The sequence below is a fragment of the Sinocyclocheilus grahami genome, unplaced genomic scaffold (assembly GCF_001515645.1).
Source record: "Sinocyclocheilus grahami isolate Dianchi unplaced genomic scaffold, SAMN03320097.WGS_v1.1 scaffold902.1, whole genome shotgun sequence".
Classification (NCBI taxonomy): Eukaryota; Metazoa; Chordata; class Actinopteri; order Cypriniformes; family Cyprinidae; genus Sinocyclocheilus; species Sinocyclocheilus grahami.
This window is the reverse complement of record NW_015506081.1, coordinates 286,972-303,962: the sequence shown is the minus strand read 5'-3', so window position 1 is coordinate 303,962 and position 16,991 is coordinate 286,972. Positions and strand designations below refer to the sequence as shown.

General features: G+C 41.3%; 1 protein-coding gene across 1 annotated transcript; it reads left to right on the top strand.

The window, feature by feature from the left end:
* Nucleotides 1-637: 637 nt before the first annotated feature.
* On the top strand, nt 638-16,235 carry LOC107564037 (G-protein coupled receptor 126-like). The gene is made up of 10 exons (XM_016249030.1): nt 638-763; nt 840-977; nt 1,119-1,241; nt 1,326-1,353; nt 1,450-1,553; nt 14,624-14,745; nt 14,832-15,097; nt 15,297-15,387; nt 15,457-15,740; nt 16,056-16,235. Exons 1-10 carry the CDS (start codon nt 638-640, stop codon nt 16,190-16,192), a joined length of 1,419 nt encoding a protein of 472 aa, XP_016104516.1. The 3' UTR covers nt 16,193-16,235.
* Nucleotides 16,236-16,991: the final 756 nt, after the last annotated feature.

Below are 16,991 nucleotides of genomic sequence, written 5' to 3'. Positions count from 1 at the left end.
ACAACTCTCGATCCAACTATCACTACAACAGCCCATGATCCAACTACAGCTACAACTCTCGATCCAACTATCACTACAACAGCCCATGATCCAACTACAGCTACAACTCTCGATCCAACTATCACTACAACAGCCCATGATCCAACTACAGCTACAACTCTCGATCCAACTATCACTACAACAGCCCATGATCCAACTACAGCTACAACTCTCGATCCAACTATCACTACAACAGCCCATGATCCAACTACAGCTACAACTCTCGATCCAACTATCACTACAACAGCCCATGATCCAACTACAGCTACAACTCTCGATCCAACTATCACTACAACAGCCCATGATCCAACTACAACTACAACTCTCGATCCAACTATCACTACAACAGCCCATGATCCAACTACAGCTACAACTCTCGATCCAACTATCACTACAACAGCCCATGATCCAACTACAACTCTCATACCACCCGAGTCAACTGGCAGTCCAAGTACAGTTGAGCATGGATATACTGATCCCTCAAAGGCATCGTAAGTGTGCAGTTACCAGTGGATATAAAACTCAATAACCAAATGCCAAGCAATTCAATCAATATTTCAGATCGACCTTGTCCAGTCTGGAGTCTAAGATGGAAGAGATGGAAAAAAACAATAAAAGCAATGAGGCGATTGTCACGAAGGATGCTGTTGGTCTTCTTCATGTACAAGCCAAGAACACAGAAACCAAAGAGATCAACATATGCTTCTCTTCAGATCATGCTGTGGTAAACCTAAGAGCTGAGATGCATTAAAACATGGTATTCATGGCCTCAGTTTTCATGCCAATTCTTCTTTTCACAGGTTGAGAGTCAAAGTGACAAGAATACAAACTGTTCCTGGTCTATAAAGGTTTCCAAGCAGGCTTTTGATAAATCACGTCTTGAAAACAATGGAAGTGCGTTTGTTGGAGTTCTACGCTTCAAAAACATGAGAAATGAGGTTTTTTGTTTTTTTTACTTTTAAGTCTTATATGTAAAGATTTTTTTAAAGTTTCTACTTTTGGACAAATGTTTGTGATCAATTGTATTCACACACATATTTATATCTGATTCATGGTTGCTCTCTTGGTTTCTGATTTAGGATGAAACTAAAAATCAGACTGTTTTGAACAATGAGGTTTATGGAATAACGATGAGGGCCAATATCTCCAACCTTACGGACAATATTGAGATGTTCTTTACAAATAATGATAAGGTAATGACGGTTTTATTGCAGAACTTATTTTGTTATAATGATCAGACAATGTGAAGGCAAAATAAAAAATAAACGTTCTTGCAGAACAGTAAGGCGTCCTGCAGTTCTTGGGATGGCAAAGGTACATTCTAAGTGTACTGTACTGATCAGTTTCATCAAATATATAATTACTTTTTTTATAATCAATTTAATTCATTTCTCTCTCTCTTCTTTGAAGGAGAACTTAACTGGACGACGTCCGGCTGTGTGACAGAAACAAACAAACAATCAAACACCATAAAGTGCTCCTGCTCGCATCTGACGTTCTTTGCAGTGCTGATGGTGAGAAGCTTCTCAGAGAAGAAGAACTTATGCTTTCATAATTCATGTTTCATTCAAAGACCCCATTAAATCACACACACACATATATACACACACACAGGGTTTGAAATGAACCTTTTCACTCACCAGCCAATTTGGCTACTAAATTTTTAAGTTACCGGCCATCCAGAACTTCGACTAGCCAAAACAAAAATATGAGAAATAAACCAAATGATCAAAGTTACAGATTAGATTTAAATATAGTTATTATTAAATCTGTAATTGTAATTCTGGATCACTGAATTGCTTTTAGCTTTACAACAGTCAATCACTTTTTGCGGATACCATTAAAATGAAATAAAAACAAAATTTCTATTCTAACTGCATTTATTTTGCCGTAAACTAGCAGACAGGCGATTAACATGATCTTATGTAAAGTTCTAACTAACGTACATTTCCTCACGTTTGAATGACACTGAAAAGTATAGTATAGGGCTGGACAATAATTCAATATCAATATGTATTGCGATATAATTTTTTTCAATAACGGTGATATGATTTTTAAACACATTTCCGATATTCATTACCAGTGTTTCCCATACATTGATTTATTTGTGTCGTTTGATTTCGTTGAATAAACATGAGCACTGCACGCTTCAAAATCATAACACGGCGCGGGTGTTTTATATGAATGTATCTCTGAAGGGAACCGACTGTCTTCAGAAAAGTTTCAATGGCATTTTCATTTTTATCTGATAAAGAAGCGTTCATTACCGGGGAAACCGCTAGTTTTATCGCTCTAAAAGCGCCTCCTGCTGGCAAAGAATGAGTTTGCATTTTCAATAATAAGCCCGTCTCCAGCAACATGTTTTTGTTGTTGCTCAATTGTTTTTGTTTTCTGCAGCAACTCATTTTTATGGTTATATCAATTTTATTTAGCACTGCAATTTTATTTGATTTATAATACTTTTATTTAGCAAGGATGCTTTAAATTGATCAAAAAGATTATAATGTTACAAAAGATTTATTTTTCAGATAAATGCTGCTCTTCTCAACTTTATATTCATAAAAAAACCTGAAAAAAATCTACTCATTTGTTTTCAACATTGATAATAATCAGAAATGTTTCTCGAGCAGCAGATCAGCATATTATACTGATTTCTGAAGATCATGTGACACTGAAGACTGGAGGAATGATGCTGAAAATACAGCTGCGCATCACAAAAATAAGTTACAGTTTAACATATTTTCAAATAGAAAACAGTTATTTTAAATAGTAAAATGTTACAGTATGTCAACCTAGAGTTTGATACAAGGTAAACATACTTTTTTTTCTTAAATATCATATAGTTTTATAGGAGGAGGTTTCATAGACTTGGAAAATTCATTTTTCAGAAGTTTGTAGGTATAGACTTCTGTAGTGGTTGTTCTTGGCAATTTTTATCAGGCTTTTTTTTTTTTTTTAAAGGGGTCATATGATGTTGCTGAAAACATTATTTTGTGTATTTGGTGTAATGAAATGTGTTTATCAGGTTTAAGGTTCAAAAAACACATTATTTTCCACATACTGTACATTATTGTTTCTCCTCTATGCCTCTCCTTTCTGAAACGTGTTGATTTCTACAAAGCTCATCGTTCTGAAAAGCGAGGTTTGCTGTGATTGGCCAGCTATCCAGTGCGTTGTGATTGGCCGAATACCTCAAGCGTGAGACGGAAATGTTACGCTCCTCACCATACTGTGATGATGCCCTGTCCGGCCGGAGCGACGAGACAAAAACATGAAAACCCATTTTAAACGAGGCATTTCTTAATTCATAATTACGGATTATAATGACTTATACTGTCTTTTTACGCGTTGCATTGCATCATAAACATAAAACCATGTCTGCATTTGTGATCGGAGTGTCGGAATGCGCTGCACACATCTGAATATTTGGGTTGAAGTGTTCTGGAACAGTGTTGTAAATACAACTTAACCACTGATTTCTAGTCGCGTCCTCTTTTGGAAGACCAAACAAAGTAGTTTCGCTTTCACAACGAAACACAGCATCACACACGGTGGGCTTGAGTGAGCGGCAGCTGACGGAATCGATGAAGGAGCGTCCGGTGGGCTTGCGGCAACCCCATGTGACGACCCCGGGCTGGACTCCGCTTCGTTCACGGTGAAAGCCGATCCGGCGATTCACAGCGCAAAGTTGATGTATTTCCTCAGCAACCAGCACGGATCAGATATGTGGGGGCGTGTTAGAACGAGGCGTTTTAGGTAGGTGTGGCTGGCTCTTAACTTTCATAAAGAATATCTCTTTGGATTTGAGACTTTAGTCTTTGCAACTTTACAGATCTTCTTTATGCACCAAGAGCTTGTAACACTCCAAATCGCATCATATAACCCCTTTAATAGTGTTTATATCGATATCGGAATTATATCGTATCGACCGAAATTAAGAAATATATCGTGATATAAATGTTGGCCATATCGTCCAGCCCTAGTATAGTATTGACAGCATCTAAATGTACAATACTGACGTTTTGACAACATCTAAAATGTAAAATATTTACGTATTAACTTTTACAGACTTAAAAATTTATCCTTTTGAATACTGAAATCGCAGCAATAACATTTTTATTATATTGTAATCAGTTGTCATATCAATGGCATTATATTTTCAATTTCATTTATTAAACGCAGTTTACTCATTCACTTCATATGAAATGATACAATTTTGTTTGTGATTTCTGCTGCCAACTCGTTTTGAAGGGATATTAAACAAGACTACACTTTAAACTTTAAAATGAACAACAATTTTGTAATTGTTTAACCATTACCATGGCTCACAAAATTTTTTAATCCCTGGTAGCTCTTTGGGCAGGCATTTTTCAGATTTTGGTAGCCCAAATTAAATTTAACTAGCCCAAATGAAAAAGACATCAGCTGAAATTCACTACGGACTAATCAGCATGATCAAAAACTTTCGTCAAGTCAAACCTTTAGATATCAAACATATTTATTCTGTCTCTTTTTGCAAAAAAATAGTTTCAGTTAAATACCGTGAACAGAAAGCAGCAGACTACATCAAAATTGGACTCATTTAAGAACTGTTTGTTTGCAAAATAGAGCTGCACAATTCTGGATAAATTGAGATTTATTTATTTACGGTTCTCTCACAACTCTGAAGAAAAAACATTAAATAACTAAAAATAAAGTGTAATTTATGAAGGAATGATTCAATGACTCACTCAAGATTTACTTGTTTCATTACTGGATGATTTCTGCTGTCAGAAAAACTTTTATTATTTAATATTTTATTATATTAATGTAGACATGTATTACAAATATCAAAGGAGATATGGAATATAATTACAGTATTTTATATATAATATACAGTACAGTATTTGTGCATTTATACTGAATAAATTTAGACTACTGTTTTTCATACAAATACCTAGAAACCATACAGTTAAATTTTTACCATGGTATTGAAGTGCAATATGTGTGGTTTTAACTCTGTTTATCATGATCTAAACGTGTGCTACTATGGAAGACCAATGGTTAATTTAAATAAACCTCAAACAGTCAGAATAATTAAATTTCACCATATAAAATGAGGTTATAATGTTTTTTTATAATAAGCATAAATAAATGTGCAATATACTTAATATTGCAGCCTGCACTGTAAACTGTGCTGAAGATACTCATCATCAAAGTCAGGAACACAACCCTGCTTCATTATTTGAAACATTAGAACATGCAGAATCTAAGAAATACATTTTTATATTAAGAGATTTATTTTGTTAGGGAAAAATGACTGGAAAAGTGTAAAGAATTCAAAAAAGTGAAGTGTTTTCATGTTCTGTCCATAAATAGTAGATTAAAACAGCAATTAACTGTCTGGTTTCTATGACTTGCACTTAGGAGCAAATTATCGGTTATCATGATAATTATCGGTATCGACTGATATGAAAACATTTTATTGTGATAACATCGCCCAGCCCTGATTGTGATTTACATCAGTTTTCGATTAACAGACATGGGCAGTCAGGCTGTGTGTATTTCTTTCTTTCTTTCTTTCTTTCTTTCTTTTCTTTTCTTTTTTCCACATACGACTTGGACAGCGAGCATTTATGTCTCTCTAATGTCTCATGTAAAATCATGTAAGAAAAGTTTTTTTTTTCCCGCTGCTGGTCACTACTTTTATGGTGTTTTGTTATTTTCTTGTGCTGTTGAGCTGTTCTTGAGCATCTGACTTTAGTATCACTATATACTAATAATTTTTATTAATATTTTGAATTAATGTTATTTTGTTTTTATTTAAATTTGAAAGTTTTTGTATTTTTGGGGGAAGTTTTAGTATTTCTTAATACAGTTTTTGTATTTTTTTTTGGGGGGGGGGGGGGTAAAAATGTGTAGATCCCGGAGTCACGTCGGTGACCAACGAATGGGGGTCTCGCTTAGAGGGACCAATCCACTTCGAGTGTAAACTAAACTAGCCAATGCACATTGGCATGCGATGATTGCATCCAGCTGCTGCTGATCACAGAGTGAGCATAAAAAGGCAGCCGGTGCAACGCATACCAGCTTTTCGCTTCGGAGCCGAGCGACAACATCGTTCTGCTCCTACCAAACTGCTTCATGTGTGACGAGTCTAGAGCGCTCTCGGGAGTTTTTTGTGCTGGCGGACGGTGCTTCAGCGGTCGTCGTTCCTGTGTCGAGTGGGTTGCGCAGTTCAGGCTGCACTACCCCCTGTCGTGCTGCAAGCGGCCATTTCCCCTGTGCGTCTCAGCATGTAAAAGAGCATTTCCCTAAAATAACCAATTTCTCTAAAAAAGTACAATAAGCGGGTGCGTCATTGTAAATACAAAGGATCGTCTTTTTAAAGATGCCGTTTCACCCATGCGTTTCTGGATGCGGTCGTTACCTGGCGCCGGGTGATGGTCACGATTACTGCCTCACGTGTCTGGGCATTAAACACGCTGAGGTGGCGTTCGCGGATGAGTCATGTTCCCACTGCGGGAAGATGACCATCTCGGAGCTGTGGGCCAGGCTCCATTTCCTCCAGGGGGGTGGAGCTCCATTGCCTCTGCCACGATCTAGTGTTCGTCCAGGCGGCAGCCAGGCGTGGACTACTTCGGGCAGTAGCACAGGCGGTCTGAGAGTTAAAGTGGTGGCAAACCCCTCAGGGAACCTACACTCGGGGGACCATCGCTCCTCTAGCGCTTTGCAACCAGTTGAGCCGCCAAAGGAAAGTGCTGGGCCCTCTTTAAAGAGCGTACCAGCGGTATCCTTCTGTGCTCCTCCCAACGACCGGATGTCGATCACTGCATCGGAGGGAGAGCTCTCTGGAGAGGAATGTTTGGCTGCGCTGCCGCCCTCCAGGACGGAGGCAAGGCTTGAATCAGATCCAACCTCCACCGCGTCCCGGGCCCAAAAGTCCCCCCAGTGGAGCGGTTGGTTGCGATGAAGTTGTGTCCCAACATCGCCTCCACCCGGCAGGGCGAACCATACCTCCCCTCCCGGGTCTGTAGTTACTCGTCTGGCCTGTCCGGCGATGCTTATATGGCCTGTGGAGAAGCTGCCTCTGCCTTACACGCTACGGCGTTACTGCAGGTTCATCAGGCCAAGGCACTGAGGGACCTGCACGAGGGTGGTCATGATCCGGAAGTTCTGAAAGAGCTCCGAACCGCTACCGACCTCGCGCTCTGAGCGACGAAGGTCACCGCGAGTTCTCTGGGTCGTGCGATGTCCACACTTGTGGTCCAGGAGAGCCATCTCTGGCTGTGTCTGGTTGATATGAGGGACGCTGACAAAGTTCGGTTTCTTAATGCCCGTGTCCCAGACCGGCCTCTTCGGCGACGCAGTCGAGAGCTTGGCCCAGCAGCTCTTGGCTGCACAGAAGCAGACTGAGGGGGTTCGTCACACCCTGCCCCGGTGGGCAGCTGCTGCCTTCACCCATCTGCCGGCCACAGCGCCCCGGCCAGCTCGTCGCCGAGGGCGTCCTCTCCTGCGCAATGGAGTCAAGTCAAGTCAAGTCACCTTTATTTATATTAGGGATGCACCGATACCACTTTTTCCAGTACTCGCCCGATACGGATACTTTTAATTTTGGTACTTGTCGATACAGAGTACCGATACCAATATTTTATTGCATTTGTAAATTTTTTAAATATTGGGTACAGAAACCAAAAGTATGTATAATGTTAGTTGGTTAACTTAATTTATCAAATAGATAGTCAAACCAAAACTGTATATCCTTCGGTTATTTTCACACTTAATTATGCCCATTAAAATGTATTTTACAAGTTTTTGTTACTTTCACTGTTCATTTTTTGCTCTATGGTACATCATCTTTAATTTAATAGCATTAGAGCTGCTCCATTGCAGTGGCTTAGTACTGTAATCTCGCACTTTGCTGTAATAATGCAGGAAACCACTCATTATAAATCTCCTAACTGATATTTTCAGAAATAGAAGTCGCGTTTTTTTCATCTGAAACGTGCTGCGATTTATATCCCAAAGCCTCTCATATAATGCAGAAACACTCAAGCAAGCAAAACACGCGCAACGACTGCACGTATTTGTACTGGTGCAGAATAGTACAGCCTAGTGCATTTCACACAAGCTGCTTGATTCACTTTCTCCAGAAAGTCGTATGCGTGAATGCCCCTATAAATGGTCTTATTTTTACGATTTAGTTTTAATCCAAATGATGTGTGTGCTGAGTGAGTGAACATCAAAGATCACACAACAGAAGTGCGCGCACTCTCTCTCTCTGCCGTTAAGTAACTTGTGCATTGTTTTACTTACTTGTTTTTGACATATCCGACCGAACTACAAACTTTCCAGTGATGTCTGTGAGAAAGGTATATTCACTCGACAAGTTCGCGCATCTGCGCCGCTGCGCGCTCAATCCACTCAGCGTGGCACTGATCACATGAGGTGAGGTATCGGCATTTGGTATCGGGGCATTTTAACGAGTACGAGTACGAGTACAAGAGCTCAGTATCGGGCCCGGTATCGGTGCGTCCCTAATTTATATAGCACTTTTAACAATAAAGATTGTTTGAAAGCAACTTTACAGCATTAAATTAGGAAAATAGTGTCAATAATGCTCAGTTCAGTTTAAATAGTGTCTGTGCAATCAAGTCGACGATATAGCTGGAAATGAAGTGTCCCCAAATAAGCAAGCCAGAGGCGACAGCGGCAAGGAACCGAAACTCCATCGGTGACAGAATGGAGGAAAAAACCTTGGGAGAAACCAGGCTCAGTCAGGGGGCCAATTCTCCTCTGACCAGGCAAAACCAGCAGTTCAATTCCAGGCTGCAGCAATGTCACATTGTGCAGAGGACTCAACTGGTTCCTGTGGTCTTGTCCCGGTGGCCGTCTAGGAGACAAGGTTCTCACTGGGGATCTGTCTTTGTGGCTCATCTAGTTGTCCTGATCTCCGCTGACATTGATGGCTGTAGAAGTCCTCTCTAGGTGCTGATCCACCATATGGGCTGGATACGTACTGGATCCGGGCGACTGCAGTGACCATCTGATCTGGATACAGACTGGACCTGGTGACTACGGTGACCTCGGAATAAGAAAGAAACAGACTAATATTAGCATAGATGCCATTCTTCTAACGGTGTAGCAAGTACATCGGGTGTTATGGGAAGTGTTCCCGGTTGCGGTTGTCCTAATTAATGCAGCCTAAAAATCCTTTAACTTGGTCATACTTCCCGGTTCTAGTAAGAACTCTAGCTGCTGCATTTTGGACCAGCTGGAGTTTGTTTATTAAGTGTGCAGAATAACCACCCAATAAAGCGTTACAATAATCCAACCTTGACATTGAGAGCATAGGTCGTAATTTAGATATATTTTTGAGATGGAAAAATGCAGTTTTACAAATGCTAGAAATGTGGCTTTCAAAGGAAAGATTGCTATCAATTAGCACACCTAGGTTCCTAACTGATGACGAAGAATTGACAGAGCAGCCATCAAGTGTTAGACAGTGTTCTAGGTTATTACGTGCAGAGTTTTTATGTCCTATAATTAACACCTCTGTTTTTTCAGAATTTAGCAGTAAGAAACTACTCGTCATCCAGTTTTTTATATAGAATATGCATTCCATTAGTTTATCAAATTGGTATGTTACGCCGGGCCGCAAAGAAACATAGAGCTGAGTATCATCAGCATAACAGTGAAAGCTAACACCGTGTTTCCTGATGATATCTCCCAAGGGTAACATGTAAAGTGTGAAAAGTAACGGCCCTGGTACTGAGCCTTGAGGTACTCCATACTGCACTTGTGATCGATGTGATACCTCTTCATTCACTGCTACGAATTGATGGCGGTCAGATAAGTACGATTTGAATCATGCTAATGCACTTCCATTAATGCCAACAAAATGTTCTAGTCTATTCAAAAGAATGTTGTGGTCAATAGTGTCGAACGCAGCACTAAGATCCAATAGCACTAACAGAGAGATACAACCACGGTCAGATGATAAGCGCAGGTCATTTGGAACTCTAATGAGAGCAGTCTCAGTACTATGATACAGTCTAAATCCTGACTTGAAATCCTCACAGATACAATTTCTCTCTAAGAAGGAATATAATTGTGAGGATACTACCTTTTCTAGTATCTTGGACAGAAAAGGGTGATTTGAGATCGGTCTGTAATTAACTAGTTATTTGGGGTCAAGTTGTGGTTTTTTGATGAGAGGCTTAATAACAGCCAGTTTGAAGGTTTTGGGGACATATCCTAATGACAATGACAAATTAATAATAGAAAATTAATCAAATGAATCAGATTAGTTTGATAGATATTATCAGAAATATGGTGGGAATTAAGTTATATTTTATCACTTTAAACAACAGAGAGTGATAGTAAGAGATAGTAAAAGCAAAGCTACATGGATCTACAATCACAAACCACTCAGCAGCACGGTATACAGGAAATGGAAACCAAATCCAGGCTGTGGAGCTGGGCGTAGGCAGGCCGCCCCACCAGTCCAGGCCCCCGTCAAACCTGGCGGTGAGTGAAAGAGCAAGAGGCCCCGGGACGGGTGACCCAGAGAGGGAGGAAGCTGCTCTTTGGGGGATGCTGAAGGCACCTCTCCCTCCCCCGAAGGAGGGCCGGGTGGAGAATCTGGAAAATCTCGACGAGAGAGTGGTTTTCTCTGTCCCTGGGTCCCAGTAGGGCACGGAGAGTCGTGGACTGACCAGCACCGGACCACACTCATCCTCCTCCATCACCACCAGGCAGTAGCGGGCGGTTCGAGAGCGTCAACAAAGGCCCTACTCACTCACCCTTTGCCAAGCGTTGCACCGCACACTCAGACCCCTCTTTGGTCCGCTCACAAGCCGCCCGAGTCCACCTCGCTGCCCCACTGCGGGTACGGCGGTGGTTCCACTGGTCCAGCTTGCATGGTATCTGGGTGCCTGGCTAACGCTACCCAACCAGTCTCGTTGGCTTCTGCGGACCATCAGCTTCGGCTATGCGATTCAGTTTGCCTGGCGTCCCCCCAAGTTCAGTGGCATCCACTTCACGACAGTGAAGGCGGCCGATGCTCCTGTCTTGCATGCGGAGATCGCAGTCCTACTGGCGAAGTATGCGATAGAGCCGGTCCCTCCAGCCGATATGAATACAGAGTTTTATAGCCCTTACTTCATTGTACCCAAGGAAGGCGGTGGGTTACGACCAATCTTGGATCTGCGTGTCTTGAACCAGGCCCTTCGCTGATTATCGTTCAAGATGTTGATGCAGAAACGCATCTTTGGGTGCATCCATCCCCGAGATTGGTTTGCGACCTGAAGGATGCGTACTTTCATGCGTCGATCCTTCCGCACCACAGACCATTTCTGCGGTTCGCGTTCGAAGGACGAGCATATCAATATGAGGTCCTGCCCTCCGGGCTGTCCCTGTTGCCCTGTGTCTTCACGTAAGTTGTGGATGCAGCCTTTGTTCCACATACAACGGGCATGCAGTGTCTGGGGTGTGGACGGGCCCCAAACTGCACTGGCATATCAATTGCCTGGAGTGGTTAGAGGTGCGCCTTGCCTTGAACCGTCTCAAAGGGTGATTACGAGGCAAGCACGTGCTGGTCCGAACGACAACACGGCGACCATTGCATACGTCAACTGACAAGGTGGTCTGCGCTCCCGTCGCATGTCGCAACTCGCCCTCCACCTCCTCCTTTGGAGACGGAAGGGTCTGAGTTCACTTTGTGCCTTTTATATTCCGGGTCTGCTCAACTGTATGGCCGACGAGCTGTCACAAGCTACGCTCCCGGGAGAATGGAGACGGTCCAGCTGTTTTGGAGATGTTTCGGAGCCGCTCAGGTAGACCTGCCTGCCTCTCCAGAAACCTCTCACTGCCAGTTGGTCTACTCCCTGACTGAGGGAACACTCTGCATGGACGCACTGGTAATCATGATTTCCATGATAAGTTCTGTAAATTTAAATGTAAATGTACATTTTTGTATATCTACTGACATTCAGAGTATGTTGAATGGCCCACTCAGACCTGATTCCCCGAACTAATGCTCCTCGTGACAGCCCCTCCCTGGCAGATTCCTCTGAGGAAGGATCTACTGACTCAGAGACGGGGCACCCTGTGGCACTCGCGTCCAGAGCTCTGGAAACTTCATGTCTGGTCCCTGGGTGGGACGCGGAGGTTCTAGGTGACCTACCCCAAGAGGTAGTTGACACCATCACTTCAGCAAGAGCACCGTCTACGAGACACGCTTACGCCTTGAAGTGGAACCTGTTCGTCGAGTGGTATTCTTCTCGTCGAGAAGACCCCCAGAGATGCCCGATCAGGGTTGCGCTTTACTTTTTGTAGCAGGGGTTGGAGCGAAGGCTGTTTCCCTCCACCCTTAAAGTCTATGTCGCTGCGATTGCTGCTAACCATGACCCTGTGGAAGGGAAGTCAGTAGGGAAGCATGACCTGGTCATCAGGTTCCTTAGTGGGGCGAGAAGGTTAAATCCTCCCCGGCCCCCCTCTATACCCTCTTGGGACCTGTCGCTGGTGCTTAAAGCACTACAGCAGGGCATATTTGAGCCTTTGCAGTCAATTGAGCTAAAGTTTCTTTCAATGAAAACTCTGCTCCTGCTTGCACTGGCCTCTATAGAGAGGGTAGGGGACCTGCACACATTCTCGGTCGACAATTCGTGCCTAGAGTTTGGGCCGGCTGACTCCCAGGTAATCCTGAGGACCCAGCCCGGCTATGTGCCCAAGGTTCCTACTACCCCCTTCAGGGATCAGGTAGTGAACCTGCAAGCACTGCCCCCGGAGGAGGCAGACCCAGCCCTAGCTTTGCTTTGTCCCGTCCGAGAATTGAGATGCTACGTAGACCAGACACAAAGCTTTAGGACCTCTTTGTCTGTCACGGAGGCCGGCAGAAGGGGAATGCCGACTCTAAGCAGAGGATGGCCCACTGGATAGTGGATGCCATCACCCTGGCTTATCAGGCACAGGGTGTGCCTTGCCCGCTCAGGTTGCGAGCTCACTCTACTAGAAGTGTTGCATCCTCCTGGGCACCAGGTCATGGCACCTCGTTGACAGATATTTGTAGAGCTGCGGACTGGGCGACCCCCCAACACGTTCGCTAGATTCTATAGCCTTTGTGTGGAGCCGGTATCCTCCTGTGTTCTCACCTCAAACGAGTAGTGGCACTGAGAGGCCCCGGTTTAGTGTCGGCTTGCTAAAACTGCTCCAGAGTGTCCGTACTGTAGGCCCTGTTGAGCTCCTCCGTCCCCTCGGCAGCCAGATGTGGCAGAACGTCCGGCGCCAGGCCCTCACTCGCTGAATCTGTGAGAACTGGTAGAGGGCTGGGTTCCATATGTAGAGACCTAAGCGGATCCCATATGTGTAAAGTCCACGGTATAGCCTCAGAGCCTGTGTTTCCCCGGCAAACTTCTGCCATTTCCATGAGGGTTACAGTCACCTCTAACCTTCCATATGCACCTAAACGGATGTTCATATGGTTAAGTCACCGACGTGACGTCTCCGTTCCCATCTTCAGGGAACGAGGGTTACATACGTAACCGAGACGTTTTTATATGTTTTTATTTTAGTTTTATTCTTTTTTTAGTTATTTTAGCATATCAAGTTAAACTACAAACCCAATTCCAAAAAAGTTGGGACACTGTACAAATTGTGAGTAAAAAAGGAATGGAATAATTTACAAATCTCATAAACTTATATTATATTCACAGTAGAATATAGATAACATATCAAATGTTGAAAGTGAGACATTTTGAAATGTTATGCCAAATATTGGCTCATTTTGGATTTCATGAGAGCTACACATTCCAAAAAAGTTGGGACAGGTAGCAATAAGAGGCCGGAAAAGTTAAATGTACATATAAGGAACAGCTGGAGGACCAATTTGCAACTTATTAGGTCAATTGGCAACATGATTGGGTATAAAAAGAGCCTCTCAGAGTGGCAGTGTCTCTCAGAAGTCAAGATTATTTTTCCCTTAAAATGATACATTTTCTCAGTTTAAACATTTGATATGTCATCTATGTTGTATTCTGAATAAAATATTGAAATTTGAAACTTCCACATCATTGCATTCTGTTTTTATTCACAATTTGTACAGTCTCAACTTTTTTGGAATCGGGTTTGTAAATGAAAATAGGAAATGTTGCTTTGGCATCTAGCTGAACTATAACAAGTATTTTTCAGTAACAAAAATAATAGTTATTATTATTTAGTTTTTTTTTGTTGGTCAGGTTGGTCATGTCTTGTAGTTTGTGCACCTCGTCAGCATTGTGTTGTGTAGTATTGTGTTGTGTAATATGCACACTGCTAAGACAAGATGACAATAGACAACCAGAAAGGGCACGATGGCGATTCATGTAGTCTCATAGTCCTAAAGTGTGAGCTTGCCTTTAGGGAAATTGATCTGATATCGATGGCATGCAAAGTGATAGACAAAATGTATGAATCACAAACCACAAAAATGGTTACTGTTGATATGTGTTATAATTAAAAATGAAAGATCTTGCTAACAAAATCGAATTTTCGAAAAAAAAAAAAAAAAAAAGGTTTTAAAATCATCCAGCTGATCTGTTTTGTTCTGTTTGCTCCAATCATTAAGTCTCCGCCAGATGCAAGAAACACAGTGCCGGATCTGGAACCATTGACTTTTATCACTTCTGTCGGCTGCGGCATCTCCATGTTTTTTATGGCCGTCGCTTTATTCATGCATTTCCTGCTACGGTAGAGTATCTTTACACATAGTGCTTTTTACTTGAAGTTAAAAAGTTGCAATGGTTGCAAACACAGTTGTTTTTGTGTTTTAATAGGAAAGCCAAATCAAATCAGGCCACGAAGATCTTGATGAACATGTTTGTGGCTTTGTGTCTACTGAATGCCTCGTTTTTGTCAAACGAGAGCGTCGCTAACACAGAAGACAACGCTGCGTGCGTCTTCATAGCGCTGCTCCTGCATTACTCCATGCTGGCCTCATTCACCTGGTTCTTCATTCAAGCTCTTCATATGTACTTATGGCTCATCAGACAGAACGTCACCATCACAAACTACATGAGGAAGATCACCGTGTTAGGCTGGGGTGAGTCTGAGCAACAAAACACATTAAAATAAACCTGTTTCAAACCATCTAGTCCAATTGTAAGTTCACACAAAAACAAAAAATATATTGCTCACAAATCATATAAACTACTGTCAAGATACTTTTATGGTTTCATGTTTATTTATGTTTTATACTCTTATGTTTTTAACTATAATACCCCTTGTCTCTGTGTTTTCAGCGTTTCCCGCTCCAATAGTCATAGCTATTGCTTCTGCAGGAGAATATAAAACACTGATCCTAAAAACAACATCTGGAAAAATTTCACGAATGTAAGTTCTGTAAATTTAAATGTCTACTGATTGTCTTATTAATTATACTTCATTATTTTCTAATTACAGGTGCTGGATTACAAATCCCATCGTTCACTACGCAGTGAACATCGGCTACTACGCTTTAGTTTTCATCTTCACGACAGGAATCTTCATCATGATTGTCACTAAAGTCGTTCAGGCCAGACGCATGAGAGCAACTGACGGCAAGAGAAAGACGTTCAGAAAGCAGCTGATGATGGTGTTGAGTTTGTTCCTGCTCTTCGGTCTGACGTGGTCTGTGGCGTTCTTCAGTTATGGACCGATGCTCATTCCCTCATATTACATATTCACTGTGCTGAACTCATTACAGGGTGAGAAACAATCACATGCATCGTCCTACAGATTTCAGCAAATTATATGAATTGATTCATTAATATTTTTTTTATTATCTATTATATTTTTTAAATATTTTAATGTTTAATTATTATAATTTTTATTGTATGATTTTTTTTATATATAATTATTTTATTTTATTAAAATAGGTTATAATGGTACTTACACTAATATGATTAATTTGACCAAAAGTCTGATTATTTTTGGTTAGTTTAAAAATTATGCAAATGACTTTAATCATATCTGAAATGTATTTTCATTCGTTGAAATAAGTTTTTGTGTTCTTCTTTCAGGGTTTTTCCTCTTCCTGTATTACTACCACATTCACAATAACGTTGCGGGTTGTTTCTCTGATGATCCAGAAAGCACCGACTCCAGCACAACCATCACTCAATCCAGCACTAATGCTGTGGAAAATATTTATAACTAGCATAATTAAGACAGAAGGCTTTCTTTATTTATCTTAAACTAAAATGACCCTAAAAGCATCAGTTTTACTTAAATCACTCAAATTAAATTGAATATCTGTTGCTCGTTATTAAAAACTTGTTTGAATTGTGCTTTTAAATCTCTGATATGATCTGATATGACTTTTGTTAGATTTATTGAGCGTTATAACCATCCATGTGTGATCATGTGCGTGTCAGAGCGACTCAACACTGAACCTTATTTAGAAAACTAATTTACATCTTCAGGATGACAGTAATGTCCGCACGCTTGTGGATTCAGATATTTGCATGGTTATTTCATAAAGTAGCTTACTAAAATCCACACACACGGATGTGAAACATATCTGGTTACAGGAAACACAACAAAGAACTGTCAGTGTGAATAAGAGAATCCATCATTGTTTTATGCTGCTTATGATTCTCTGTGATGTTTCTCAGTATTTCTCATATGATTCTATTAAAGGTAATATAATTGTATTAATCATGATGGACTGACTCCAAAATCATTTATTCACTTTAGACACACTTATAAATATGTGAATGTTAATCATTACGTCACGAAATATCAAAGCAAATGTCACTTACTGTACAGAAAGGTGCACAAACACAAAGTGTAAAAACGACATTTTCTGTATCTAAACCATGTCAGAAATCCATTAATGAAAGTTACTTTTTCATTAGCATCTTAAAATTGTTTCTACTTTTATTAAATATATGTTTTCTATATTTATATTATTTTCTGTGAGCAATTATGACTTGACAAACTTATGATGATGGCTT